This window comes from Ruditapes philippinarum, unplaced genomic scaffold (genome assembly GCF_026571515.1).
Source record: "Ruditapes philippinarum isolate M1 unplaced genomic scaffold, ASM2657151v2 ctg1212_1_1_1_1, whole genome shotgun sequence".
Classification (NCBI taxonomy): Eukaryota; Metazoa; Mollusca; class Bivalvia; order Venerida; family Veneridae; genus Ruditapes; species Ruditapes philippinarum.
Genome location: NW_026856678.1, coordinates 120,938 through 148,663, shown reverse-complemented (window position 1 = coordinate 148,663; position 27,726 = coordinate 120,938). Strand labels below are relative to the sequence as shown.

Sequence of the window (27,726 nt, the reverse complement as noted above, 5' to 3'; positions counted from 1 at the left end):
TGGTCTGGATCCATGCTGGTCGCAAACCCATTACGTTGGTTTTGTCATGACACGGCTCATATTTACATGAAATGACACTCTAAGAAAAAAACAACTCAAGTATTCAGAAAGCAATGCTAACACAGTCAAGTTATCAACTTAATGACTATCTACATTTTAAAAAAAATAAATTAATTTTTGGTCATTTAATAATCATTTTTTTCATTCAAAACACAGTGCATGTATAAGGAAAAAAAAGTTTTGAGACAGATTTAACACTTCTTTTTTGCTATAGAGAGAGAACTGTTAATAAAACAAAATTTTATGTCTTATCTAAACTTTCACATCAATTTTGCATTAAAAAAAAATCAAAAATATGAAAATAAATTTTCAAACTAAAACTAAAAAACTTTCCTTTTAAAATAAAAGATAATTTCAAAAATATTTGAATTCTCCATAAAAATGTTTCATATTCATGTATTAAATGTGGCATTAAATTGAAATATTTTGATAATTTTCAAATGTTTAAAAAATAGTATGATCTGTGAAAATTGTTTCTATATACAATATATTTAAATACTTTTCATTTTTTTGGAATGGCATTATAGATAGAAGAACTAAATAAAAACATAAAACAATAACAAATTTAAGAATAAAATAAATGAATAAGCATGTACCTAGATACATTTTGATCAACGTTAACATGAAGAATAAAGTAAATAATCATAAAGATATGCTCAAAAATTTGTAAATATTTTGATCAATTTTATACAGTATTTGATTAATAAATGTGTGCTCAGAACTCTGAATGTGATCATTTAATTATCTTTGATGAATTTGTGCCACTAAAAATGTAGTTTATTTCTCTATAGCAAACAAAAAATAAAAGAAAGAAGTTACATTGTCTATGAAAGTGAAAATATACATGTGTGGGATATATAAGAGAACAATATTAATGTGAACTAGTTTTTCTGTGAATTCAGCAATTTAGTTTGGTAATTAAAGGTTATAAAAAGCGTTCTTAAAAATTGAAAAACATAAAGCATGAATGCGTAATTTAGAGATTTATATATATGTATACATAAGGAAAGCCTCAATTAAAGCATCTTCTTTAAAACATTTGTAGTAGCAATTTAGCTATGTATATTTATGTGACATTACTTGAATGTGCATTTTTTTTTTTTTTTTTTTTTTATGTTTCTATATTAAATGTGTTTGGCAATTTATAAGATAATTCATCATACACATACATTCTTCAATGTTTATTTACACTTATGTTAAAAACATCATGATCACTTTTGGGCTTTAATGGCAGAGAGAAAAAAGCTCTGGGTTATTTCAGGGCATAAGCAGGCGACTAACTAGAACCACAGACCTTCCATAATTTGGAATTCCCATTGGTTATGAAATATTTTCTGTACACACTACCTTATGTAAATGCACTGATCATCTAATTTCTTACATCTGTGTTTCTAATCCATTCAAAGCAAATTGTTCAACAAGACAAATTAAAAATCAAGCACACTTTTGACAGAAAATATGGAAAAAATAATTAATTTTTTAACATAAAATCCAATAATAAGCATTTATGTTAAGCATAAATAACATTAAAAATATTACATAATTATACTAGTCTATTAAAATTTTCTACAAAAACATAACTTTCTTTCTAAACCCCATATCCCCCCTTGCTGTGTATCCCATATTCTCTCCTCTCCGTCCATATCCAATTCAAATTCCCCTCCCTACCCCTTGACATACTCCCTTCCCCTTAAAATCTTCAAACAACACTTCAACAAAAACAATACTTAAAAATCTACTCTATATAAAAAAATTTCAACAACAATCCATTTCCTATTAAATAACAAAACATTTTCCTTTTTTTCTCATTCAAAGGAACCCCAGTACTTACACAAGCCCTCTGAATGTGCCCTCTGATTTATGCCTTTTTCTAAAAGAAACAAGCAATTATCATAGTATTGCAAGCAATCCATAAGTCCCCTACCAGTTAGAACCCCATCAACATTCTGTAAGGGCCAGTGGCCATTCACTAATGTTTCAATTTTACTCTATTTTAAGTAAATTTGTTGGAAAAGTTCTTTAAAAGTGATCACAGGATACAGTTTTTATGAACAGACAGACAGACGGACTGAAGGACACCCTAAAGTTAATAATAACTCTAAAGATGAAACATCCCTGTTATCAAAATATAACATTTTTAAAAGCAACATTCTTAAAGAGGAGATAACTCTTGAAATAAAGATGCAATTTCATAAAAATTTTTACCTCTTTTTGACTAATCACAAATATTGTTATATTTGCCATGTTTTAAGCCTATTTGTTGCCATGGCAACCATTTTTTTTCAGAATAGGAAGAAAAGATAAAGACATGCATAATTTCCAAACTGCCATCTTTAAATAAAAATATTTCCAGTACTTTTTGAGTATCACTGGATTCAGTTTATGTGTAAAAATTGCCATAATTTTTAGTCTATTTGTTGCCGTAGCAACCAGAATTTTCAACATAGGAAGAAAAGAAAAAGACGTGCATAATTTCCAGACTGCCATCTACCCATATGTCAAGTTTCATTAAAATATTTTCAGTACTTTTTGAGTTATCACTGGATCCAGTTGATGTGTTAAATTTGCCATATTTTCAGTCTAATTGAATTTACTGTTACCCATTGTTCTCCAAGTCAACACAAGTACCTCTGGGTTCCTTTGGACAGACAGACGGATGGACAGAGGGTAAACCTAAAGTCCCCTCCTGTAAACCGGTAGGGGACTAATAAAATATTTTCTATTTGTTTTGTTTTTTTGCCATTCTTTTTTTATAAATTGATAACTAGTTTAAGCATACCTGTATTTAGTTAAGCTAGATTGCAACACAACTTCTTGCAACTTATAGTAATCATTTCGAACCTGCTACTGGAACCAACCAGTACGGGTGTCATATGAGGAAATATGGTCATGACTCGTGTAGGGGCTCAAACTTTGATCCCTGATTGAGAAGCAGACACATTTTGCACCCTTTAACTGGCATCTACTCTCAAAAACAAGCTTCTTTAATCATTTGTAAAAATGAAATCAATTGCAACATGGTATACAACATTCAGATATCAAAAGGATCTTTCCAATCATATGGTACATTTTAGCTTAAATTTCAACATACATTATTGGCAACCATTTTCTATTTCAACTAATACAACTCCTGCCAGTTCACAGAAAGTTATCATACATAATTTTTATCATTAACAATAGTTTCAATATAAATTGTAATCACAAACAAAAACTCAAAACAATTCAATTACATATTTTCCTTTAGGACTGAATCGGGTCAAAGTTGAGCATCTTCACAAGAATTCAAAATGGTTATGCAAGATTGAAAACAAGTCTTGAAACACAACACTGTGATTGGTTCAATTCAAATCTTCTATAAAAAATCAACCAATCAGACCTCTGAATTTCAGAATGGTTTTCATTCTCACAATTTTCCTTTTTTCTTCAACTTAACAATCAAAAGGAAATTATGAATTTAAATACCTTAACAAAATAGCTGTTACAATCAAACTTGTTCTAAAAGACCACTTCTAAATTGAGACCAAATATATTAAAGTCCTGTCAGTAATGGAAAGCTTCTTACTTTTTACATTAAAACAAGATGAAATAACCCATTTTCAAATTCCACCTGTCATTAAACACCATATTTTCTCATATTTCAAGATTGGCCTTTATACACAGGTTTTACTGTCCTTTATACACAAGTTTGACTGTAATAGTTTATTTCAATGAGCTTTTGGAGGAAGACATACTGAATGTGAGAGCACCTCTACATATACACTTAAGCTCGTCCACCAGGGTCTCGTATCTGTACGATGACCGGATGTCCGGAATATTGGTACGGCTTACGTCATTACCCAGCACTCCCTCTTTCATGTAATTCAATCCTAACCAATGCTGTTTTACCTGAAATAATAGCGTAAATTTGAAATTCCAACTGACTTTCATATTTTTTCTAAAAGCTTCCAAACCACACTGGACCATAAACTATATATACATGCTTAGGTTATTTAAATCACATTGTTCATTACCATGTACTCCTTTTATAAACAAATGTAATTTAATCTTTCCGAATGTTAGTTTTATCTAAGAATAAATCGTAAATTTGAAATTAAATATTGCTTAATTAAAAAAATTTGACCTATTTAACTATAATAATACTACAGAGCCACAATTGGCACACAATCTAAAAACATGCTCAATAACACCTGGTTCCACCTATATCATTTCATCAAGTACACAAAAAATCCATAAATTTAGTGACAATTCTATGAGAAAGTATTAAAGAAGAATTCAGTTACTTCCCTTTACTCATATATTTTATATAATTTTATCAGGACATTGGTCAAATTGTATTCACCATCAATTTCTTTTAAATATAATCAATCGATTAAGCATGGCATATATATTTAAAAGCCATGAAACAATTCAATCTCATAAACTTTTTTACAAAGAAATAATATCACAAATCTTTGTAAACAAAAAACTACTGTGGCTGTTCTTAATATTAAATTAGAACATAAACAATCTCCTGTTTTTTTTTTTTTCCAGCTTCAGGTCCACAAATGTGGAACCTCATTTATTAATAATTCATACAACCATACAACAGTAAATTTTCTTGTGTTTTAATGTGAGGTAAGAATATATGAGCCGCGTCACGACAAAACCAACAATGGGTTTGCGACCAGCATGGATCCAGAACAGCCTGCGCATCCACGCAGTCTGATCAGGATCCATGCTGTTCGCTATTAGTTTCTCCACTTGTAATAGTGTTGGTAAGCGAACAGCATGGATCCTGATCAGACTGCGCGGATGCGCAGGCTGGTCTGGATCCATGCTGGTCGCAAACCCATTATGTTGGTTTTGTCGTGACGCGGCTCATTTCTCTTTTTATTTTATCTGGGGAATTGTTCCAAAGAAAGTTGAAAAAATATAGTTTCTAGTTCTTATATAACTTTGTTTGATGGATTAGGAAGAGAAATAAACATATGATTGATTTTCGATAGAGCCATGGTTTTATTAACAGTTATTTTCCCGTACGGATTTAAAATTCTTTTAGACCTGATTGTTGGAGAAATAATTTTAAATCTTCTATTTTATCGTTATAGTTAAGACTTATTATATCTTTCAGATTAAGTGAGTATTGAATTTTCGAGAACAGTAAAAGTTTCTTTTTCCCAAGTCCGATTTTCTCCTATCTGAAATTCAATATTATTTCCTTTCATGCTTCCGAACCTGAGATAACTTTTCTTTTTTCTATATTAATGTGAAGGCCTGAGGCGTTAGCATAGAATTTTTGCATCAAAAGTGTATTCTTTAGAGATTTTTTGAACATAATCAATCTTGATGTTGTCTTAAACTTGACCTGTTATTATGAAAAACAAGTGAGCTTGTATGATCACTTATAGATATGGAGCATATTAGAACACAAGAATGTGAAAACAGGGTGAGAATACCTCTTCATAATTAGATTTTTTAAAGTCAAGGTAAAAATGAAAGGTCACAAGTGTTCACTTACATATGGCACATTAGAATACATGGATACAGATTCAGGATGTGAAGTGTACCACTCTATATACCTTTTCATAGTCAAGGTAAAAAAAACAAGAGGTCACAAGTGTTCACTTACATGTGGCACATTAAAATACATGGACACTGATTCAAGATACGAATAATACCTCTTCATATGCTTTTTTATAGTCAAGGTAAAAAAATGAGAGGTCACAAGTGTTCACTTATTGTATATATTGAACACATTAGAGTAGTAACACAAATCATAAAAGTATGAACATTTTCTACACTAATCATACAAGATAGATGCAGCACAATCAGAATCCAATTTGCTGCAGTTTTACTTTTTACCCTTGAATTAAACTCATATATAAAGCATACAAATGTGAATATCATTAATTAATTGAATTTTTTCTTCTGCTCTTGGACGATGTTAATTAAAAGTGTTTAAAGTATAAATATTATGGTAATTAATGGTGGTTAAAATCATGAAGATAGATATGAATATGCAAACACACACCCAGACATAAACAAAACCGGAAACTTATTAGCTGTACTCATATATGGCGGAGAATTATATTGATCACTGTGCACAACAACATTACATTTTATCTCTTAAAATTTAAAAGTGACATATTTTGCCCATAGTTTACAACCAGTGCGCAGAATTTATTTCAGTCATTAGAAGGCAGGTACTATTGGGCAGAAAACATTTCAGATACTTGTGGGCAGGAAATATTTCAGGGGAAATTAAGACGGTAATTCCTGTTATATTATATTCCCGGAATCATTGAATAAACAAACATGACATTACCTCATGTGGGAAGCCACTCTGTACCACACTGTTTCTAGATATTTCACACATATCACATGTTGACAACTTCCACACTTGTGCAGCAATACTGTATTCTTCCATCAGAGGTTCCTGTAATTGTAATATTATATTCATTAATGGATTTAGGACTTGGCCGATAATTTTAGGACTTTGTAAATAACTATAGGACTTTATCAATAACAATAGGAATTCTTCATAACTATAGGACTTTTTCAATAATTATAGAACTTTGTCAACAAGTGTAGGAATTTGTCAATAACTATAGGACTTTCTCTTTTAACCATAGGACTTTGTTAATAACTATAGGACTTTGTTAATAACTATAGGACTTTGTTAATAACTATAGGACTTTGTCAAAAAAATTAGGACTTTGTAAATAATTACAGGACTTTTTTCAATAAGAAAAGGACTTTGCCAATAATTTTAGGACTTTGTCGATAGGACTTTGTCAATTTCTATAGGACTTTGCTGATAACTATAGGTCTTTGTCAATAGTTACAAAACTTTGTCAATAGTTACTGGACTTTTGTCAATAACTTTAGGACTTTGAAAATAACTATAGGACTTAATCAATTATTGTAACTTTGCTAGTTACTATAGAACTTCGCTAGTGACTCTAAGTCTAGACAAAAATACAATGTCAGACCCTTTATTGACTAGACACTCATCCCTTCACAGCATTAGACCTGTGATGATCTCCTTAGCATGACACCTGATTGCAGTAATTGGAGTTAAGCAGCTATTGCACTTAGGTGACAAGCAGTGCTTGCTTGATGGATTACAGTTATGACCTTTAACCAATGCTGGAAAAGATCAATCTCTTATTTAAAACTAGAACTATCACTAAATGTGATTAATACCCCCACAAGTCTGCTTGTCGAAAATGGGGATGTTACTTGTAACAGAATACCTTGTAAAAGAATTGAAACATAGAGTTATGGTTGTGGGCAATTAAAGATAATTGTGGTTCATGTATGTTGCATTTCCTTTCAATGTGGTTGGCCATTGATGAAGTTTAATTGAATTACTCTGTAATAAGTCCAGAAAGACACAGAAAAAGAACGAAGGGCAATAACTCTATAATAAGTCAAGATGGAGTTATGGTTCTTGTGCACTGCACTTCCCCTTATTGTGCTTGACCATTGTATGAAGTTGTTTTGAATTCCAACCAGTAGTTTTAAAGTCATGCTCTGGACAAGGAAAAGAAACAAAGGGCAGTAACTCTGTAATAAGTCAAAATGGAGTTATGGTTCTTGTGCACTGCACTTCCTCTCAATGTGCTGGACCATTGTATGAAGTTATAATGAATTCCAACAATTAGTCTTCAAGTTATGGTCCGGACAAAAGAAAGCAATGGAAAAGTAATAAAGGGCAATAACTCTGTAATTACTTTAGATAGAGTTATGGTTCTTATGCACTGCACTTCCTCTCAATGTGCTTGACCATTGTATGTAGTTATATTGAATTCCAACCATTAGTCTTCAAGTTATGCTCCGGACAAAAAAAGAAGGCAATTGAAAAGCAACAAAGGGCAATAACTCTGTAATTACTTTAGATAGAGTTATGGTTCTTGTGCACTGCACTTCCCCTTATTGTGTTTGACAATTGTATGAAGTTGTTTTGAATTCCAACCAGTAGTTTTCAAGTAATGACACGGACAAGGAAAAGTAACAAAGGGCAATAACTCTGTAATTAGTCAAGATAGAGTTATGTTTCTTACGCACTGCCCTTCCTCTCAATGTGCTTGACCATTGTCTGTAGTTATATTGAATTCCAACCATTAGTCTTCAAGTTATGCTCCGGACAAGGAAAATGCAACGGACAAAAAAAAAAGCAATGGAAAAGCAACAAAGGGCAATAACTCTGTAATTACTTTAGATAGAGTTATGGTTCTTGTGCACTGCACTTCCATTTATTGTGTTTGACAATTGTAAGAAGTTGTTTTTAATTCCAACCAGTAGTTTTCAAGTTATGCCCCGGACAAGGAAAAGTAACAAAGGGCAATAACTCTGTAATTAGTCAAGATAGAGTAATGGTTCTTGTGCACTGCACTTCCTCTCAATGTGCTTGACCATTGTATGTAGTTATATTGAATTCCAACCATTAGTTTTCAAGTTATGCTCCGGACAAGGAAAATGTAACGGACGTCTGGACCGACCGACCGACCACCGGGTGACTCCTATATACCCCCCCAAACTTCATTTTTGGGGGTATAATGATAATAAAAATTGTACACCAACCTTTGTAAAGTGAAATTGAAGAGGATCATCGGTGGAAAGGGAGACATTGAGACCTCTAGCAAAATATTCTGGCAGGGGGTTTCTATGATAGTTGAGAAACAAAGAGTTGTTACTCAGTGGTGACATAGCCAATCCAATCTGTGACAGGTAATACAGGTATTGTAACACTGGTACCTAAAATATAGAGAAAAAATATTTCATTCATATCAAATGTTGTACATGCACTTTAAGGTTTTGAAATATAGCCAAACATGAACATTAAGGTCACTGACATATTCTCAATGAACTGGCTTTGACATTGCTAAGTAAAGCTTCATTTATGTTGAGTGTTTTTCAACTGACCCATATTTTTTTTGTTAATATAGCTTTACCTTCAATTATTATAAGAGTAATGTTTACTTTTGTAAAATGTACATAAAGAAAAAACTCAATTTTATATGTGAGAAGGCAAATGTTTGGTCATTTCTTGGTAGTCAGTCCATCTAATCAGTAAATATATGACCAGTATTGACCAATATTTCCTCTAGTGACCGATTGCTCATCCCACATGATCCTGAAATCACTTGTAGGAGGCAAATGACCATTAAACTTTTATATAACTTTAGCCTAGTATACAAGGTCTCTTCCCAATTGAATTTTTCTTTGAAATCATGCAGTTTTCCCAAAAAATCTGAACTTATTCCATCATTTTTACTTCCCATATTGAAAATTTTAGTGATAATTTTTCTCAAAATCAAAAGGCTATGACCTCTTCCAATTTAAGTGGGAGAAATCACTGACAACATTTGCAACAAAAAAATACCTTTCTGAGCATCAGACCATGTGATATGTTCTCAGCAAACATGAACGCTGCTACAAGATGGGTAACATTACCCGCTTCTCCACAATGTGGCCGCAACACAAACGTGTTCATACCTCGTTCTCTGTAATACACAATGTTAAACAGATGAACAAACATGATTTTCATTTTTTTTCATAAATTGGACATTTTATTACCTAGCATTGCTTTGGTTGCAAAAAAATCACAAATTATTCATATTATTTATTCAGCATTAAAAAATGATATAATTTTACTCAGGGTAGTTTACTGGTATCTTGGGAAAAACTTTTTGAGAATCGTGCTAAAAAATTAAAATGTGAAAATTAATAAACAACTAGAGGATGCTTTTGTAAAAAAGCGCATGTCTCCCCCACTGCTGAGAATAACTGTGAATGGAAACAGGAATGGAAATGGAGATAAGATAATGTAAATACCCGGTAGTCACTTCAATGAAGGCTGTCTATGGATGGTTTCTATTGTTAAGGTTGTATGAGAAGATGCTTCCTAAACTGTTTGTTTTTAACCAGGTATTCAATTTTGAAAATCCTGGTTATTCAATCAGCGTATGGCAGGCGGGCGTCAAACGAAATTGCACTTGATGGTCATATCATATATAGTTTCACAAATGAAATTAAATGAAATTGTGTCTGCTCCATAATTCTTCAAACCTTTAAAGGATTTTGATGATACTTGAAACAAACGTTCATATTGTCAGATTTTTTTACACTATTGAAAGACAACTCAAATTACAATGTATGTAAAATCATGATAACTGTAGTGTGTTGGGATGACTCCACTCGTTTTCACAATGAAGCCTCTCTGGTAGATACTTGAAACAACAAGAGGGCCATGATGGCCCTGAGGTCGCTCACCTGTATATAGCCCCCCCGGCCAATTTTTACCCAAGGGCTTTCATTTGAACAGACTTGGTAGACACCCATAAGAAGATGTTTCATGCTAAACATCTTAAGTTCTAGCTCATTGGGCTTTTTAAAAGAAGATTTTTTTAAAGTTTTTACTATACACATATAGTTAAAAACAATGACACCCCTGGGGCCGGGCCAGTTTTGACCCCAGGGCTTTTATTTGAACAAACTTTGTAGACACTTACTAGAAGATGTTTCATGCTTAATATCTAAACTCTAGCTATTTGAGTTTTTTCAAAGAAGATTTTAATTTTTTGCTTATACACATATAAAGAAAATCAATGACCCCCGGGGCGGGGCCAATTTTGACCCCAGGTCTTTTATTTAAACAAACTTTGTAGACACTCACTAAAAGATGTTTCATGCTTAATATCTTAACTCTAGCTATTTGGGTTTTTTCAAAGAAGATTTTTTTAAGTTTTTGCTATACACATATAAGGAAAATCAATGACCCCCTGGGGCGGTGCCAATTTTGACCCCAGGGCTTTTATTTGAACAAACTTGGTAGACACCTATTAGAACATGTTTGATGCTAAATATCTTAGCCATAGCTCTTTGAGTTCTTTTAAAGAAGATTTTTTAAGTTTTTACTATATGCATATAGGGAAAATCAATGACCCCCGGGGCGGGGCCAATTTTGGCCCCAGGGCTTTTATTTGAACAAACTTGGTAGACACTTATTATAACATGTTTCATGATAAATATCTTAGCTCTAACTCTTTTGGTTCTTTAAAAGAAGATTTTTTAAGTTTTTACTATATGCATATAGGGAAAATCAATGACCCCCTGGGGCGGTGCCAATTTTGACCTCAGGGCTTTTATTTGAACAAACTTGGTAGACACCCATTAGAACATGTTTGATGCTCAATATCTTAGCCATAGCTCTTTGAGTTCTTTAAAAGAAGATTTTTTAAGTTTTTACTATATGCATATAGGGAAAATCAATGACCCCCCGGGGCGGGGCCAATTTTGACCCCAGGGCTTTTATTTGAACAAACTTGGTAGAACACCCATTACGAACATGTTTCATGCTAAAATATCTTAGCTCTAGCTTTTTGGGTTCTTTAAAAGAAAGATTTTTTTAAGTTTTTACTATATGCATATAGGGAAAATCAATGACCCCCCGGGGCGGGGCCAATTTTGACCCCAGGGCTTTTATTTGAACAAACTTGGTAGACACCTATTAGAACATGTTTGATGCTAAATATCTTAGCCATAGCTCTTTGAGTTCTTTTAAAGAAGATTTTTTAAGTTTTTACTATATGCATATAGGGAAAATCAATGACCCCCGGGGCGGGGCCAATTTTGGCCCCAGGGCTTTTATTTGAACAAACTTGGTAGACACTTATTAACATGTTTCATGATAAATATCTTAGCTCTAACTCTTTTGGTTCTTTAAAAGAAGATTTTTTAAGTTTTTACTATATGCATATAGGGAAAATCAATGACCCCTGGGGCGGTGCCAATTTTGACCTCAGGGCTTTTATTTGAACAAACTTGGTAGACACCCATTAGAACATGTTTGATGCTCAATATCTTAGCCATAGCTCTTTGAGTTCTTTAAAAGAAGATTTTTTAAGTTTTTACTATATGCATATAGGGAAAATCAATGACCCCCCGGGGCGGGGCCAATTTTGACCCCAGGGCTTTTATTTGAACAAACTTGGTAGACACCCATTAGAACATGTTTCATGCTAAATATCTTAGCTCTAGCTTTTTGGGTTCTTTAAAAGAAGATTTTTTAAGTTTTTACTATATGCATATAGGGAAAATCAATGACCCCCCGGGGCGGGGCCAATTTTGACCCCAGGGCTTTTATTTGAACAAACTTGGTAGACACCTATTAGAACATGTTTGATGCTAAATATCTTAGCCATAGCTCTTTGAGTTCTTTTAAAGAAGATTTTTTAAGTTTTTACTATATGCATATAGGGAAAATCAATGACCCCCGGGGCGGGGCCAATTTTGGCCCCAGGGCTTTTTATTTGAACAAACTTGGTAGACACTTATTATAACATGTTTCATGATAAATATCTTAGCTCTAACTCTTTTGGTCTTTAAAAGAAGATTTTTTAAGTTTTTACTATATGCATATAGGGAAAATCAATGACCCCCTGGGGCGGTGCCAATTTTGACCTCAGGGCTTTTATTTGAACAAACTTGGTAGACACCCATTAGAACATGTTTGATGCTCAATATCTTAGCCATAGCTCTTTGAGTTCTTTAAAAGAAGATTTTTTAAGTTTTTTACTATTTGCATATAGGGAAAATCAATGACCCCCCGGGGCGGGGCCAATTTTGACCCCAGGGCTTTTATTTGAACAAACTTGGTAGACACCCATTAGAACATGTTTCATGCTAAATATCTTAGCTCTAGCTTTTTGGGTTCTTTAAAAGAAGATTTTTTAAGTTTTTACTATATGCATATAGGGAAAATCAATGACCCCCCGGGGCGGGGCCAATTTTGACCCCAGGGCTTTTATTTGAACAAACTTGGAAGACACTCACTAGAAGATGTTTCATGCCAAATATCTCAGCTCTAGCTCTTATGGTTTTTTGAAAGAAGATATTTAAAGGTTTTTCTTTCGGTTGCCATGGCAACCAGAGTTCTGCATGGAATTAAATTCTTTGAACAATTTTTAAAGGTGACCACCAAAGGAACATTCCTGTGAAGTTTGGATGAAATTGGCTTAGTGGTTTATGAGGAGATGTCATTTAAAGAAAAAGTTTACGGACGACGGACGGACGGACGGACGCCGGACGAAAAGTGATCACAAAAGCTCACCCTGTCACTTTGTGACAGGTGAGCTAAAAATTCACCACATCCAGAGAACGTGTAGAGTACATGTTTCGTATGGCTGGTTCCAAGGTCAAGGTCTACTTGACACTTGAATGTCATATCATATATAGTTTCACAAACGAAATTAAAGGAAATTGTGTCTGCTCCATAACTCTTCAACCCTTTGAAGGATTTTGATGATACTTGAAACAAACGTTCATATTGTCAGATTTTTTTACACTATTGAAAGACAACTCAAATTTCAATGTATGTCAAATCATGATAACTGTAGTGTGTTGGGATGACTCCACTCGTTTGACCTACTGACCCCAAAAACAATAGGGATCATCAGCTCAATAAGACCATTCATCCTATGAAGTTTGAGGGCTGTAGGTCAAAAGGAACTCTAGTTATCATCCGGAAACGAGAAATTGACCAACGGTCACTGTGACCTTGACCTTTGAACTACTGACCCCAAAAACAATAGGGATCATCTGCTCAATAAGACCATTCATCCTATGAAGTTTGAGAGCTGTAGGTCAAAGGAACTCTAGTTATCGTCCGGAAACGAAGGAATGGACGTACGGACTCGGACGGGACAGACTGACGGACACGGACAGGGCAAAAACAATATGTCTCCCCCCAGTTTGAGGTTGTAGGTCAAAAGGAACTCTAGTTATCATCCGGAAATGAGAAAATGACCAACGGTCACTGTGACCTTGACCTTTGACCTACTGACCCCAAAAAACAATAGGGATCATCTGCTCTATAAGACCAATCATCCTATGAAGTTTGAGGGCTGTAGGTCAAAAGGAACTCTAGTTATCATCCGGAAACGAGAAATTGACCAACGGTCACTGTGACCTTGACCTTTGAACTACTGACCCCAAAAACAATAGGGATCATCTGCTCAAATAAGACCAATCATCCTATGAAGTTTGAGGTCTGTAGGTCTAAAAGGAACTCTAGTTATCATCCCGAAACGAGAAATTGACCAACGGTCAGTGTGACCTTGACCTTTGACCTACTGACCCAAAAACAATAGGGATCATCAGCTCTATAAGACCAATCATCCTATGAAGTTTGAGGGCTGTAGGTCAAAAGGAACTCTAGTTATCATCCGGAAACGAGAAATTGACCAACGGTCACTGTGACCTTGACCTTTGAACTACTGACCCCAAAAACAATAGGGATCATCTGCTCAATAAGACCATTCATCCTATGAAGTTTGAGAGCTGTAGGTCAAAAGGAACTCTAGTTATCGTCCGGAAACAAAGAATGGACGGACGGACGGACGGACGGACTGACGGACGGACGGACGGACAGGGCAAAAACAATATGTCTCCCCCCGAGGTGGGGGAGACATAATAATGGAATCTTCATTATGTAAATAAGTAAAAGCATATTGTGATAAACTGGTAAGTTCCCGAACATTTTAAGCTTATCAACATTACAGAGAAAGTGAAGCGGTGGCCTAGAGGTTAAGTTATCCGCAACTCAGGGATCATGGATTCGAGCCATAATCGGGTCACAACCATGTTTCTTCATATGACACCAGTACTGGTTGGTTCCAGGAAGTGGACTCTGAAGTGATTAATATAAGTTGCAAGAACTTGTTTGGCAATCAAGCTAAAATAAATATGTTTAAGCCCATAGAGAAAGTTATAATCCCACAATCTAACTTTCTGAAAAAATTCCAAGGTCCAAAAACACAGAATACTTGCTCACTTGAGCTTAGTATGAAATGATAAATTTAGTTGACTCTTACCTTCTGAAATGGTTAAGGACCACTAAATTAGCATACATGAAGTAAATGTAGTAGCTGTATGGAGGGTTTTCCACTTGCGTCCACTTGTCTGGCATCGGGGTATCGTAATCAAACCTGATATGTTCAGTCTTTGACTCATCATCAACTGAATCTAATCCTGTCACCTTTTATAACAAAGGGAGATAACATTGAATTTATGTATGGAAGGGAGAAGTTATTAAACCAAAAATATTTCACCATAATAGCTACTACTCTCTGATTAATCATAAAAGGCCAAGGGCCAGTAAAAAGACTTAATCTTGTTCGAAACTTATATTCTTTACTATGGTTCTATAAAAAGGATTGAAAAGTTGCAACTGTATGTTACTCACCATAATTATAATAAAGGGGGAAATTTGTTTTAACTCATAACAAATGATGTCCTGTTACCTTCTAAGAAACCTCGACATTAACAATTAAAAGTCAATCACAAATGATATAACATGATGCATGAATGTTTGATACTAACAAATGTTAAACATTCTAAACAATTTCATCAAAACTTTCATGAATTGTATAAAAGTAAAATTTAAACCCAAAACTACAGTTTAAACAATGAGAACGTTGAAAATGATGAATGTTCCCAAAAGTATCATCTGCGACTAGGGAAGAAATGTGGTAAACATGAAGAAAAAATTAATGATGAATTGTGAGTGTAAATGATATAGAGAAAAAAATCCAGAAAGCCACAAACACGATAGTTTATTAACCTGTACTTTCAAAATTCGTTCAAAATGTGTTTAAAATGTAAATAACGCCATATCAGCTATATTACATTATATAATATTTAAAATATCACAGGTTGATTCTCCAATAATGTATCTGAATCCTTAAGTCTGCTAGTTGAGACTTTGTCAACCCATGCAACCAGTGCAGACCAAGATCAGCTGGTACATCCATGCCATCTGATTATAGTCTGCACTGTTTGCTGATCAGTCACTACATACTTTGAAATTTTCCCTAAAAATGATGAATGGTTTTGTCAAGAATGAAAGATGGGCAAGTTCACTGAAGAAATTTAGTGGCGTTAATAACGGTTAATAAAAACATTTTAAACATTCAAAATGAATTGGTTAGAGTTATATGTCTGGGACTCTGACCTAAAATCATCAACTTCAATACATGTGTGAATTTTCTTTCAAGTAAAAACTGTCTGTGGTTAAAGATATATCAAACTGCACGCAAATACTGAACCAAGTGTGAAGTTAAAACTCACACTAGGGTGAACAAGATAGCCCAAAATTAATATTTTTTAAGAAGTGTCAAACCCGAAAAATGTAAATTGAAGGATATACTGAGTGCTTACATGTTGTAAGAATGAATGAAGTTCTGGGTGAGATTTGGGATCACTGGTGACTTCAAACAGTGGCATGAACAGGTTTTCCAACAGGTCCTGAAAGTTGTTCACCAGTTTATTCGTCTTGTACACATCGCTGAAATCATTGAAATATACATAAATTAATAATAACTTGAAAGCATTACTTAAATTATGTGTCAAATTTGATCCATTGAACTTCTATATCAACTCAATAATCTTTCACTTATTTATGTGACTCACTCATAACATTTGTAGACAATTTGCTCATAATTGTTGACCACCACGACTCATTGAGAAAGCCTCACAAACAGGCACCTGTGCAGACAACACCAACCTTCTGCAAGATAGCTTAATAGTTTCCTCACAGGAAAGAACCCAAAGTCCCTGAGGGGATTCAAACCTACAGAGGTGAGGGGCTGGTGGTTTTAAGTCAACAACCTTAAACACAGGGCCATGAATACCCCCACATGTTTTGTATTTTAATGGATGTTCACAATTTTATTCAGATGGCCATTATTCTCTCTTTTAAAAAATCATTTCATTTCAACCGTGTATCATATTAAAAGTGAATACAATGCTAATTGTATTTACTGAATTGTTAATGTAATTGCTTTCAATATGATCCAAGGTTGAAATAAACTAGTTTTATATCAAAAGAGCACAATATCCAAATGAATCAAGTCCTATCATGACAAATTTCAATTTCCACCTTCATTCTTTTGATCTGACAATTATATAAAACAATTTATCTAAAAATAATATAATTAACATTTAGAAAAGATGAAGGTCGTTTTTAAACACATTTTCTAACTTTACTTACTAGAGGCGAGGAATTTGAATCAGCCATCGTACATTATCAGAATACACCTTGTTGTTTACCGCCCACTTTGCAAGTTTGTCCCACTCGTCACGAGACTTGCCGTATATGGACAAGCGCAGTTCGGCATTCTGGTATTTACTCTCTTCCAAATCTTGCATCACTTCCTGTAGAACAAGAATTACATCACAATTGAAAATTAAGTGAAACTATAAAAAGTAGAAAAATACATCTGTCTATATCCATATCACAAAAATTTAACTTGAAGTTAGAAAATTGGACCTTGTAGGTAAAGGTCATGAAGGGGTCAAAGTTCATAATATTTTATTTCAATATAATAAAATAAGAATGTTCTACAGATAAATAATGTGTAAATTTAGCACATAAAATGAAGGTTTCATAACCAAGCTTAAAGTTATTCAGAGAGACTGACAAGAAAAAAATAATGTTCAAAAAGATAGGTGTCAATTAAATTGAACCCCAAAAAAATATAGCTTATGTAAATACAAAAATAAATACAACAACTTTTTCACATTACTTTTGATTACTGTACACAGAATTATCATCCAGATTTTGAGCGTTAAAATGATTAATAATTGTACATGGAGACATAGTTTAGTGTATATCAAAGTGCTAAAAATAAACCTAGAGGTTGCTAAATTTCTTTTTTTGTTACGTTCATAGTTGGCAAAAGTAAACATCAAAAAGAAATAAAGAAATAGATATTAAGGACTTAAATCTATTGAAATACACATGTATGTTGGTATTAAATAGCATATAATATGATAAAAGATACATCAGACCAAGGTATCTGTAACATATAAAATAGATCCTATATACATAAAGCATGCTTATTTAATTACAAAATCTTATCTAGGTAAAATCATAGGTAAACATCAAACAGATTGGGGAGTCATATTATACTGGCTGTAAATCATGTTACATATTGTATTTCAAACTTTGATGACTTCTTTCTTTCTTTTTTTGATGAGTAACATAAACATTAAGAGTTTCCTTTATCAATCTGACAATCAGATTAATCAAAGTTAGAGGAAAATGGAACAAGTGGTTAAAGTTGACAAAGTTGCTGCCTCCCAACCCAGGAGTTCTGGGTTCAAGCCATACTTGGGCCATGATCATGGTTTAGTATACCAAACTTCATTACTGGTTAGACCTGGGTAGCCGACCTCAAATTGCATCTTATAAGCATGAAACTTTAATTACATGTATAATATATGCTTAAAACATATTGAAATCCTTTTGCATAAGCATGGAAAATTGTGAAATCAAATATGAAAATTAGCAACAGCAGTAAGTCATTGGGTAAAATTGCATGGTATTTTTAGCTTTATAATGTAGCTTACATCCTTACTCACATTTCTGAATAATTTTTCTGTGAGTTTTGGTTTGGAGTCAAACTAACACTATAAATGATGATATACCGGTATTTTAAAAAGTGGTAATTGAAAGTAAAGTCTCTATTTCATTAAGTAATACCTTCATAACTTGTGCGTAATATTTTCCATTGATATAATTGTCTGTCTTGATAAATATCTCTCTAAGCCTACTCTCACCAATAGGGTTGTACTTAGCATTGAACTTGTCAAATCTATGGAACGTATTCCTGTCCTGAAATTACAATAAAATAATCAAGCACATCCATCATAATTCTATATATAGTAACAAAGTTAAATATAGAAACAAGCATATGGAAATTTTCTTAATAAAAAACAAAAGAGATCTTATTTAAAATGTGTAGACAACTTCATTTTTTCTTAATACACTTTCAAAGTGGCACTATTTTGAAGTGAAGTAATTCTAATAAAATAATTTTATGGAACATGTTATACAATAAAAAAACTTAATAATTCAAGTATCACTTACTGCATGTACATCTAGTAAATCCACACTCAGATCATAGGGCTCAAGATTTATATACTGGAAAACCTGAAAAGAAGATTCCACGAGATCTAAGATTTATTTCATATACAAAACATAACCTGAAGTAATAATAAATATTTAAAATATCAATTATACCTTTTAGTACTGTTTCAAGCACTTAACCTGGTGAATTTTCTGGAAGAACTAGTCTAACTTCCACTTTGGAATATTTCATTATCAATTTGTAGGATATATGTACTTGTAAAATATGTACTGACTGAAGAGCAAACCGTGCAGACCATGCTCAGATAGCACTGAAAGACCCGCTAATCTTGGCCTGCCACTGGTTGTATGGGTAAAGTCAGCTGCCGCCAGCAGGTCAAGGCTTATATTCAAGAAGCCAATTGTTTAAGAGTCTTGTCATAATGCATAAGACACTTGCTGACTTGCCAGGCTTAACTTAATTTAAAATGAAAATAGATTTTAGGTGATTTTTAGCCTGATTTACTTTAAAAGCATCAAGCACTAAGTCTTCGTTTTGGTTCATTTTGCACAATTAAAACAATTTTAACAAAACAGAGTAAGCAAATATGATCTTGAACTTTGAGCCCAGACCTACATCTAATGGTACATAAAATCTCAAAAATATATTTCTAATCCAGTCATGTCAAAAATAGCTCAGTGGAGTGCCTTTTAAATATAATTTTCTTATATATACCTCTTTGAGTGTCATAACTTTGCCAGTTTTGTCCTTGCACACTTCTTCATCAGGACTAGTTCTCATCGTCTTCTTGATAAACCGCAGCAAATGTTTCTGATTCATACACGAAGATGCGTGAACGTGGGTATCCACCTGCCAAAAAAAAAGCGAACTCTGATATATGTCAAACACAGAAAATGAGCTGTGTAACGATAAAACCAACATAATGGGTTTGCGACCATCATGGATCCAGACCAGCCTGCGCATCCGTGCAGTCTGATCAGGATCCATGCTGTTCGCTATCAGTTTCTCTACTTGTTATAGGGTTTGTAAGTGAACAGTATGGATCCTGATCAGACTGCGCAGATGCACAGGCTGGTCTAGATCCATGCTGGTCGCAAACCCATTATGTTGGTTTTTTCATGACGCTGCTCAAATGTTCTTTCGTCAGAACTCATTTCTTCCGTTTATCATGTAAGTTTTAACCAATATTCTTAAAACTGAAAACGGTAGTAATTTTAACAAAATGTAACTTACAGTTATGTCACTTGAATGCTTTCTGTATTGCATTTTTCTGTAGGAGTTTACTTACATGCAATAGCATGAAAGCTATCCTTTTCAATTAAAGCCAGTGTCTCTACCAATCCCTTATTTCTTCAAAAATGATAAACTGAGCAATATCATGAATTAAAAAAAAAAAATTGATTTGGACTTTCCAAGTCAAAATGTCAAAATTAAACCTGGATATACATAAATAATTTTTTTTTTCATTTTTTTTTCTTCACCAAAAGAGTGCAAACTTAAAACCTTTAAAAGTTATTCATTTAGATTCAACTTATCAACATTTCTTAATTCATTTTTACAGTCTGAAGTAAGCTTATTAATTTTGCTATTTTTTTTCCATGACAATCTGTTAATATTTTCTTCTTAATTTGTCACAAGTAGATTTATATGCGTGATAAATTTCACGTTTTTTCCACCAAGGAGTTGCATCTACTATGGAGAAAATAACCACTCCTTTAACCATGATACTATAAACTTACAGAATTTAATTAATTAGCAAACTTTTAATTGTACAACAATGTATTGCATAACAATAACACCATCTGTGTACATAGATATGGAATGAAAATTTGATATTTTGTATGCAGATATATAACTTTTTCTCAGAAAGGAAAATATATTTTATACCGTATCAAAAAAAAAAGAGTGTTCTTCTTTAAATACTCTTCCTTGTGTTTTTGTCTTTAAAATATGATTTATAGGGCAAAAATTAGAAAGTTTGCATTCCTTTAAAAAAAAGAAGCACATTACACATATATCAAAATCATTTGACAATCATGGCTACATGTAACTTCTGCCATGGTAATATATGAACAAACTAAAATTAATAAATATAGTTTTATCACATTTAAAAAATCGAACCATTTGTCTGGAAAAAGAAGGAAAGACATTTTCACTCCATCTGTGATAACTACGAGGGTTGTCCAAAAATTCGTGCACTGCAGTAATTGTCGTAAGAGTTATTAATAAAAACAAATGAATTATATATCACTTGAAGGGGAAATATGTCTCAAATAAGAAAACAAAAGAAAAAGCCGGGTAACTGGCATGTCGTGTAACAGAATGGTCATTAAGTTACCTTAGTAACGTAATACCGGCGCACGGCAAAAAATTGGGTTTGTTCATTACTGTAATTGTATTAATTGTTTGTTGCTTGTAAAGAGGCATTTGTTTTTTATGTTATTATTTGTTTTACTGTCAAAAGAGGAAAGATTGATGCAAAGTATGTTGTAGTTTTTATTGTTCTTATGCAAAGTACATGTAACTATCCCACCAGTGAACGAATATATTGGACAACCCTCGTCACATAGTCCGGCATTATGGATGGACGTCTGCCTGACCGGTTGTCATCGTCTACCGACTCTCGCCCTTCTACAGAGCGTTTGTGCCATTTAAAAACCAGCCTTGGTGACACTGAATTTGTCCCCGCTTGCCCTAATAAGTTCTTTGTAGGTATTTGTTTGTGTTTTACCAATATTTGCACAAAATGTAATGATCGTCAGTATTTCGAGACGTTTAGCGACTGACATTTTTACGTAATTACAATATTGACGACCTCACACAAATGTTTGTTTACGACATTACAATAAGGCAAATGACGTAATATTTAATAGTGACGTTTGGAATACGTACACATACTTTTCCCTGGATTTTAACGCTTATTTGTTGTGTTTTAAGAATACCGTGATGCATCAAAGTAATGAACTAACCCAATTTTTTGTCGTGCGCCGGTATTACGTTACCAAGGTTACTGTATGACAATTCGTTTTCACGACATGCCGGTTACACGTTTTTTTCTTTTGTTTTCTCATTCGAGACAGATCCCCCATTCAAGTGATATATAATTAATGTTTTTATATCAATAACTCTCACAACAATAACTGCAGTGCAAGAATTTTTTGGACAGCCCTCGTAAAAGCTTCCAATGAAAAAAAATTTACATTTGAAAGGGGGAATAACTTGTCATAATTGTTAAACTGTTATAGAAGTCTTAATTCAACTTAAGGCTTATGTGAACATTTCAGTTATTGTCAGTGGCGTAGCTACTATTAGGCCCTGTAGGCCCGGGCCTACAAGTTGGTCAAGAAAATGACATTTTCAAAAGTCCCAAAAATACAATAAAAACAGGAGGGGTGTACGTGGTGGTAGTGGGTTAAGACGCGTGTGGTCTAAAATCAAATGTTTTATTTGCCTCTAAGGAAACATTATATTTCTTTGCTCGGGTGGCCTACCTATGTTCCATTATTTCTGTGTTTGTAACGCTTTATTTGTTGTACAGTATAACATATAGAACGATTACAGTTGTCCCCCTTCATAATGACACTTACGTCATAGCGCTTTATCGTCAAATTACATTGGTATCCGTATGAAATGTTTACATCGGAAATGCCGGTAGTTTTAAGGCGGCATTTTTTCAAAATGTCAACTGTTTTATGTGATCCTCCTTATCGTGATGTTTTCACAGTGTCTGGTAGACTAGCTGACTTAGATGAAAATGACAAACTGTCGTTGCTTTCAAAACCTTGGAATGATGCTCATAAATATAAGTTCCCGTCCAGGTCAGTTGTCTTTATGTGAAATCTGGTAGAATACAAATTTATAAATCTAGTAGAAAATGGAAAAAAAATGAAGTAATTAACATGTATTAAGGCCTATATTACAACTATTAGGATTAAACTGAATATCAGAATTCTTAAATATAAAAAAAACAAAAACAAAAAAATGTGACCCGCACGCAATAAAACGCTGTTAGTCGATTTCCAAAGTATACTTCGAGCAAAAGAAAGCACATCACAACAAACAAGTGTGCATTAATTTTGATATGTCTATAGATCTATATACGAAAGTGCGCATTTTTTCTATCTTTTTTTCTATTTGGTTAAACGTGATTTTTGGTTATACGTGAAGAAAGTTAAAGCTTGTAATATATATTTTCCCCCGTTTGTTTTAGATTTATCGGTGGTAAATTACGGCATTTCAACGAGAACTGGTTGAAATCTCATCATTGGCTGGTTTACTCGGTTTCCATGGACTCAGTCATGTGCGCTCCATGCCTGATCTTCAGTAACGGGAAGTCAAGGACTTTGTCATCAACTCCATTTAATGACTGGAAAAACATATCAACAGTGTTGGCCCGCCATTGCGTAGATGAAGTTCACAAGAATAACATCGTCATGGCAGATAATTTTGTTGATATTCTTAATGGAAAGAAGGAATCTATAATATGCAAGTTGTCATCTACAGCGAAGGAGACAGTGCAGCATAATAGGCACATACTAGCCAAGATTATTCAAGTTGTGCTGTTGCTAGGGAAACAAAACATACCTTTTAGGGGTCATACTGAAGAACGGAGTAATTTTATGGCAGTGTTGCAGTCTCATGCACAAACTGACCCTCTACTGGCAAACCACCTTCAGCATGGAAAAGATAACGCACGATACACTTCCCCCGAGATTCAGAATGAGCTGATAAGCCTCTGTGCTGATCAAGTAAGGCAGCAGATAATTTCTGAATGCAGAAAATCTGATTTTTTGCCGTGATGGCTGACGAAGCTACTGACTGTTCAACAAAGGAACAGTTATCGATATGCGTGCGTTATGTTGTTCATAACGGTGAACAGTATCAACTCTTTGAAAAGTTTATCGGTTTTGTCACCTGCAGTTCTATTAAAGGTGTACACCTGGCAAACGAAATTTTAGACCACTTGCAAGGCTGTGGACTTGACATTTTAAAGTTACGTGGTCAGTGTTACGACGGAGCAGGAAATATGGCCGGAAAGTACAACGGTGTTCAAGCGTTAGTGCGTGAGCGCGTACCCCTTGCTAGTTACGTGCACTGTAAATCACACTGCCTTAACTTGTCAGTAGTACACACATGCAAGCTTCAATGTGTTAGAACTATGATGAAAACAGTGCAAGACATCGGGTTTGCATTTTCTTACTCAGGGAAGCGTTTGGAGGCTTTTGTTACAGAGTTGTCCGAAGACCCCGTCACACGTGCTCAATTAGAAGGTCGACAGAAGCTCAAGACCCTCTGTGAAACGAGATGGATGAGCCGTGCAGATGCATTAACAACTTTCAAACAGGCATTTCCAGTTGTCGTTCACGCCCTGGAATCTCTTGAGGCTGACAATGACGATAAGGCTGGGGAGCACGTGCGTGCTATACTGCGATTTTGATTCATCATTACTCTTGTTACCTGCGAACACATCCTCAATATCCTTGTTGGACTGACTGGAATACTTCAAGAGGTTACTGTATATGAATGTGTTCGTTATATTATCGTTAGTAAAATTAAAGGCCCATATAAACTATGATTATTTCTACAATGATATTTATATTTTGTATTCCTGAAAGGTTTATCATTTACGACGATATTTTGCTCTTCCTGCCTTTCTAAACTTAGTACATTTTCAGTGATTAAGTGTTTTTGTGTGGAGTCAAAATACTTCGTTGTATACATTTTGCTACTTTTTATGACAAACTATTTAACATAATGTGATGCTTTCTAAAGGTAATAAGTGTCTAACATCTTCTGAAATTATTACATAAAATAGCATAGAACTCATGTTTTCCCTTCTTAAGAAAAAAACAACAACATTTATTTGTTCTGAGGCATAATGTGCCTTTAAATAATTAACATATAGAAAATAAAAAGCTCCTACATTGATTGTACTGGTATTGAAACCCGTTTGACATCTCTGTCTTTATCTTATATTGTCATTTATCATTTATAATATTTTAAAAACTTATTACTGGTAATTATAATCATAATTGGTATGGTAACTTTAAAAACAGCTTTACAAGAAGACAGCATCTGTAGCTTCTTGATATAACTTAATGGATTTTATCACATACCCGTATCGCTTTTGCGACTCCATAATCATGATAATGGAATCATATTGCCGTGCAAATGGTTGTTTTTCACTTTAAACACTGAGTCTTTTTTGTTTTTTGTTTTGTGTTATGTTTGTGATAATTAGAATATTAAATTCTTGTAAGTTCATTTAGAGGCTTGCAAAATATTATCTTATTGAGCACGTTCAATTAATTCAGTAGTACTCATACACTCAATCAATATCCTTTAATTCTGACTTATTAGATCTCATACATTTCCAAGATCGTCAAGTGAATATCACAATTGTCATGCGTAGGATTATTCATTTTTCCTTACAGGTGAGTATGGATTTGTTAGAGGCTGTACGTGAAGCCGGTGTTGTGGTAGACATTCTACGTGCAGAACGACAGGACGATGCGGTGTTTGATGCAATTTACCAGACAGCCGTGGACATAGCTGCTGAATTTCAGGTAAAATATCAGAAAATCCTTATTTATTGTTTAATGGTATATAAAAATGGTAAAACGATTCAACCACTATTATAATAAATGCCTATAAAAATGAGATCTTCAAATTTTTAAGACCGATCAAATCCCTCCATATAACAGTGCATTTGTTTTATGGCCAATTAGTAATAAATATAGTGCTTACTAAGCCTTATAACCTTATAATAGTATAAGTTAACTAGTTGACCTTTGACAGAAGCAGCACGTGTATTACGAACATCACTATGATAAAAACCACAATTTATTTTAACTTTAAGGGGATATTTTATATGGTACATGTATACGAACGCAGTTACCACATACATCGAAAATAGTACAATCAAATTATTTTCACAATTATTGTTTGTGTTTGTACAGATTGATGCAAGTGTACCGCGTCAAGCCGCCAGACAGCGCCATAGAGCCAATTATCAGATTGGGGATCCAAAGGAATACTGGCGAGTATCTTTATTCAACGTTTTCGTTGACCATCTTGCCGAGGAAATTAGTAACCCGGGTGATGAGCAATCATGATCGTTTTTGTGCACAAATGCTCATGCCCTCAAAGATCAGGAACCTGAATGATGGACATGTAGATTCTATATTCACAAGCTACAGCCAGGATAGGAATATATCGAAAGAAGTGTTTCAGGGTGAAATTCGATGCTGAGAGGGCGCGGTGGAGTCAAGATGACGGCAGACCAAGGCCATCAACTCTTCTGTCTCTACTTGACAGCACTCCTAAGGCCGCATATCCTGGTATTCACAAAGCGTTGTCAGTATTGCTAACAATGCCGGCTACGTCTGCGTCCTGTGAACGCTCATTCAGTTCTATGCGCCGTATCAAATCTTACATGAGAAGCACGATGACGGGTGACAGATTGTCCGATCTCGGCATTCTTCATATCCACAGAGAAATTGATGTTGACGTTGATGTTGTAATCAACAAGTTTGCTTCTGTTAAATGCAGAAAAAATGGACCTTATCTAAGATGCACCGATGACCAATGGTAGGATACTACGTCATCCCGCACCTACAAAATACTACCAATCGAATTGTTATCTCGTCGACTCGAAGACAAAATTTTGTTTAGGAGTCCGAGTGGGAGCATTTAGAAAAAAAAACTTTATCCGTTTTCAGGTCTAAACTAGGCAGTAACTAGGCACTTATATCAATTACTTTAAATAAAAACGCTACATTCTTATTATTTTCTAACGATTTCTTGGAATACAAACATATTTTATCTTCGACTCGACGGGATATTTACACAAAAAAGCCCGATTGAGAGCATTTTACAGGTGCGCGCTGACGTAGCATTCTACCATTAATGGCTTATACATGATTTACCATGCTCGGTAAAGTTTGAATACTATCAAATTCATATTTTAGAAGTATTGTTTTGATAATTGTCCTTGGAAATAGATCTTCTTTGGAACATACATTTTGCTCCTTTTAATCTCAACCTGTTTCTGCCTTCTTGGGGGCTTCGCCCCCCCAGACCCCCTTACCAAGGGGCAACCGCCCCTTGGAACCCCTTTCATGGGCCTACAAGTTGACAAGTGCTGGCTACGCCCCTGATTGTCATTCACTCGGGTGGAAAAACCATGATTTCATTTGGTAAGTACATTGAATTTATAAAAGTTTGTATATTGTACCATGAATATTTGTGCATAGGCAGGAGGCCATAAAGTGAATAAAATATTTTTATTACTTGCTTTTCGGTGGTTTATAGAAATATATCCGTGATATAAAACTGGTAATTTCACTGTTTGAAACAGTGAAATTACCACTTTGATAATTTCACTGTTTTGATTTTAAGCCCCTTACGTTGTTAGAGTGAAATACCAGCATGCACAGTACTGGGTACCAACTTAATGATGCGACGTTGTAAGTGACATCTCGTTGTATTATTATTTGGCACGCTTTTCATTCAGTATTAGGTTTAATGTATTTTAAAATGTTTCTTTGCATATAATAAAAAGAAAATTTGTTTAGTTTAGTGTAAGATCGAAATATATTTCACCTTGTGAACACCAAAAGTTCATATTTCACTCGTGGCTGCGCCACTCGTGAAATATACCTTTTGGTGCTCACTCGGTGAAATATATTCCGATCTTACACTGAACTGAACAAATATCCTCTATATCATTGTCAATTATCATTACATA

General features: G+C 34.1%; 2 protein-coding genes across 8 annotated transcripts in view; one reads left to right on the top strand and one right to left on the bottom strand.

Moving 5' to 3' along the window:
- Positions 1-1,376: 1,376 nt before the first annotated feature.
- Positions 1,377-27,726, bottom strand: part of LOC132747305 (AMP deaminase 2-like) — a 63,982-nt gene continuing 37,632 nt past the window's right edge. For all 7 annotated transcript variants that reach the window (XM_060736646.1, XM_060736647.1, XM_060736648.1 and 4 more), the window contains 11 exons: positions 19,692-19,826; positions 18,977-19,039; positions 18,590-18,721; positions 17,096-17,259; positions 16,264-16,390; positions 14,919-15,082; positions 9,428-9,548; positions 8,626-8,799; positions 6,365-6,475; positions 3,792-3,945; positions 1,377-1,930 (listed from right to left, as the gene is read on the bottom strand). In XM_060736646.1, the coding sequence (XP_060592629.1) occupies positions 1,866-1,930; positions 3,792-3,945; positions 6,365-6,475; positions 8,626-8,799; positions 9,428-9,548; positions 14,919-15,082; positions 16,264-16,390; positions 17,096-17,259; positions 18,590-18,721; positions 18,977-19,039; positions 19,692-19,826 (1,410 nt within the window). In that variant the 3' untranslated portion in view covers positions 1,377-1,865. The remainder of the gene's footprint in view (positions 1,931-3,791; positions 3,946-6,364; positions 6,476-8,625; positions 8,800-9,427; positions 9,549-14,918; positions 15,083-16,263; positions 16,391-17,095; positions 17,260-18,589; positions 18,722-18,976; positions 19,040-19,691; positions 19,827-27,726) is intronic.
- Positions 22,638-26,069, top strand: LOC132747301 (uncharacterized). The gene is made up of 4 exons (XM_060736635.1): positions 22,638-22,795; positions 23,188-24,486; positions 25,412-25,543; positions 25,937-26,069. The coding sequence occupies exons 1-2, from the start codon at positions 22,656-22,658 to the stop codon at positions 23,774-23,776; spliced, it is 729 nt and encodes a 242-aa protein (XP_060592618.1). The 5' UTR covers positions 22,638-22,655; the 3' UTR covers positions 23,777-24,486; positions 25,412-25,543; positions 25,937-26,069.

Excerpts from the sequence above, each read along its gene's own strand:
- LOC132747301 (XM_060736635.1), top strand. The coding sequence starts at position 22,656 with ATGTCAACTGTTTTATGTGATCCTCCTTATCGTGATGTTTTCACAGTG. Across the intron at positions 22,796-23,187 it reads AAATATAAGTTCCCGTCCAG|ATTTATCGGTGGTAAATTAC; the intron begins GTCAGTTGTCTT and ends CGTTTGTTTTAG.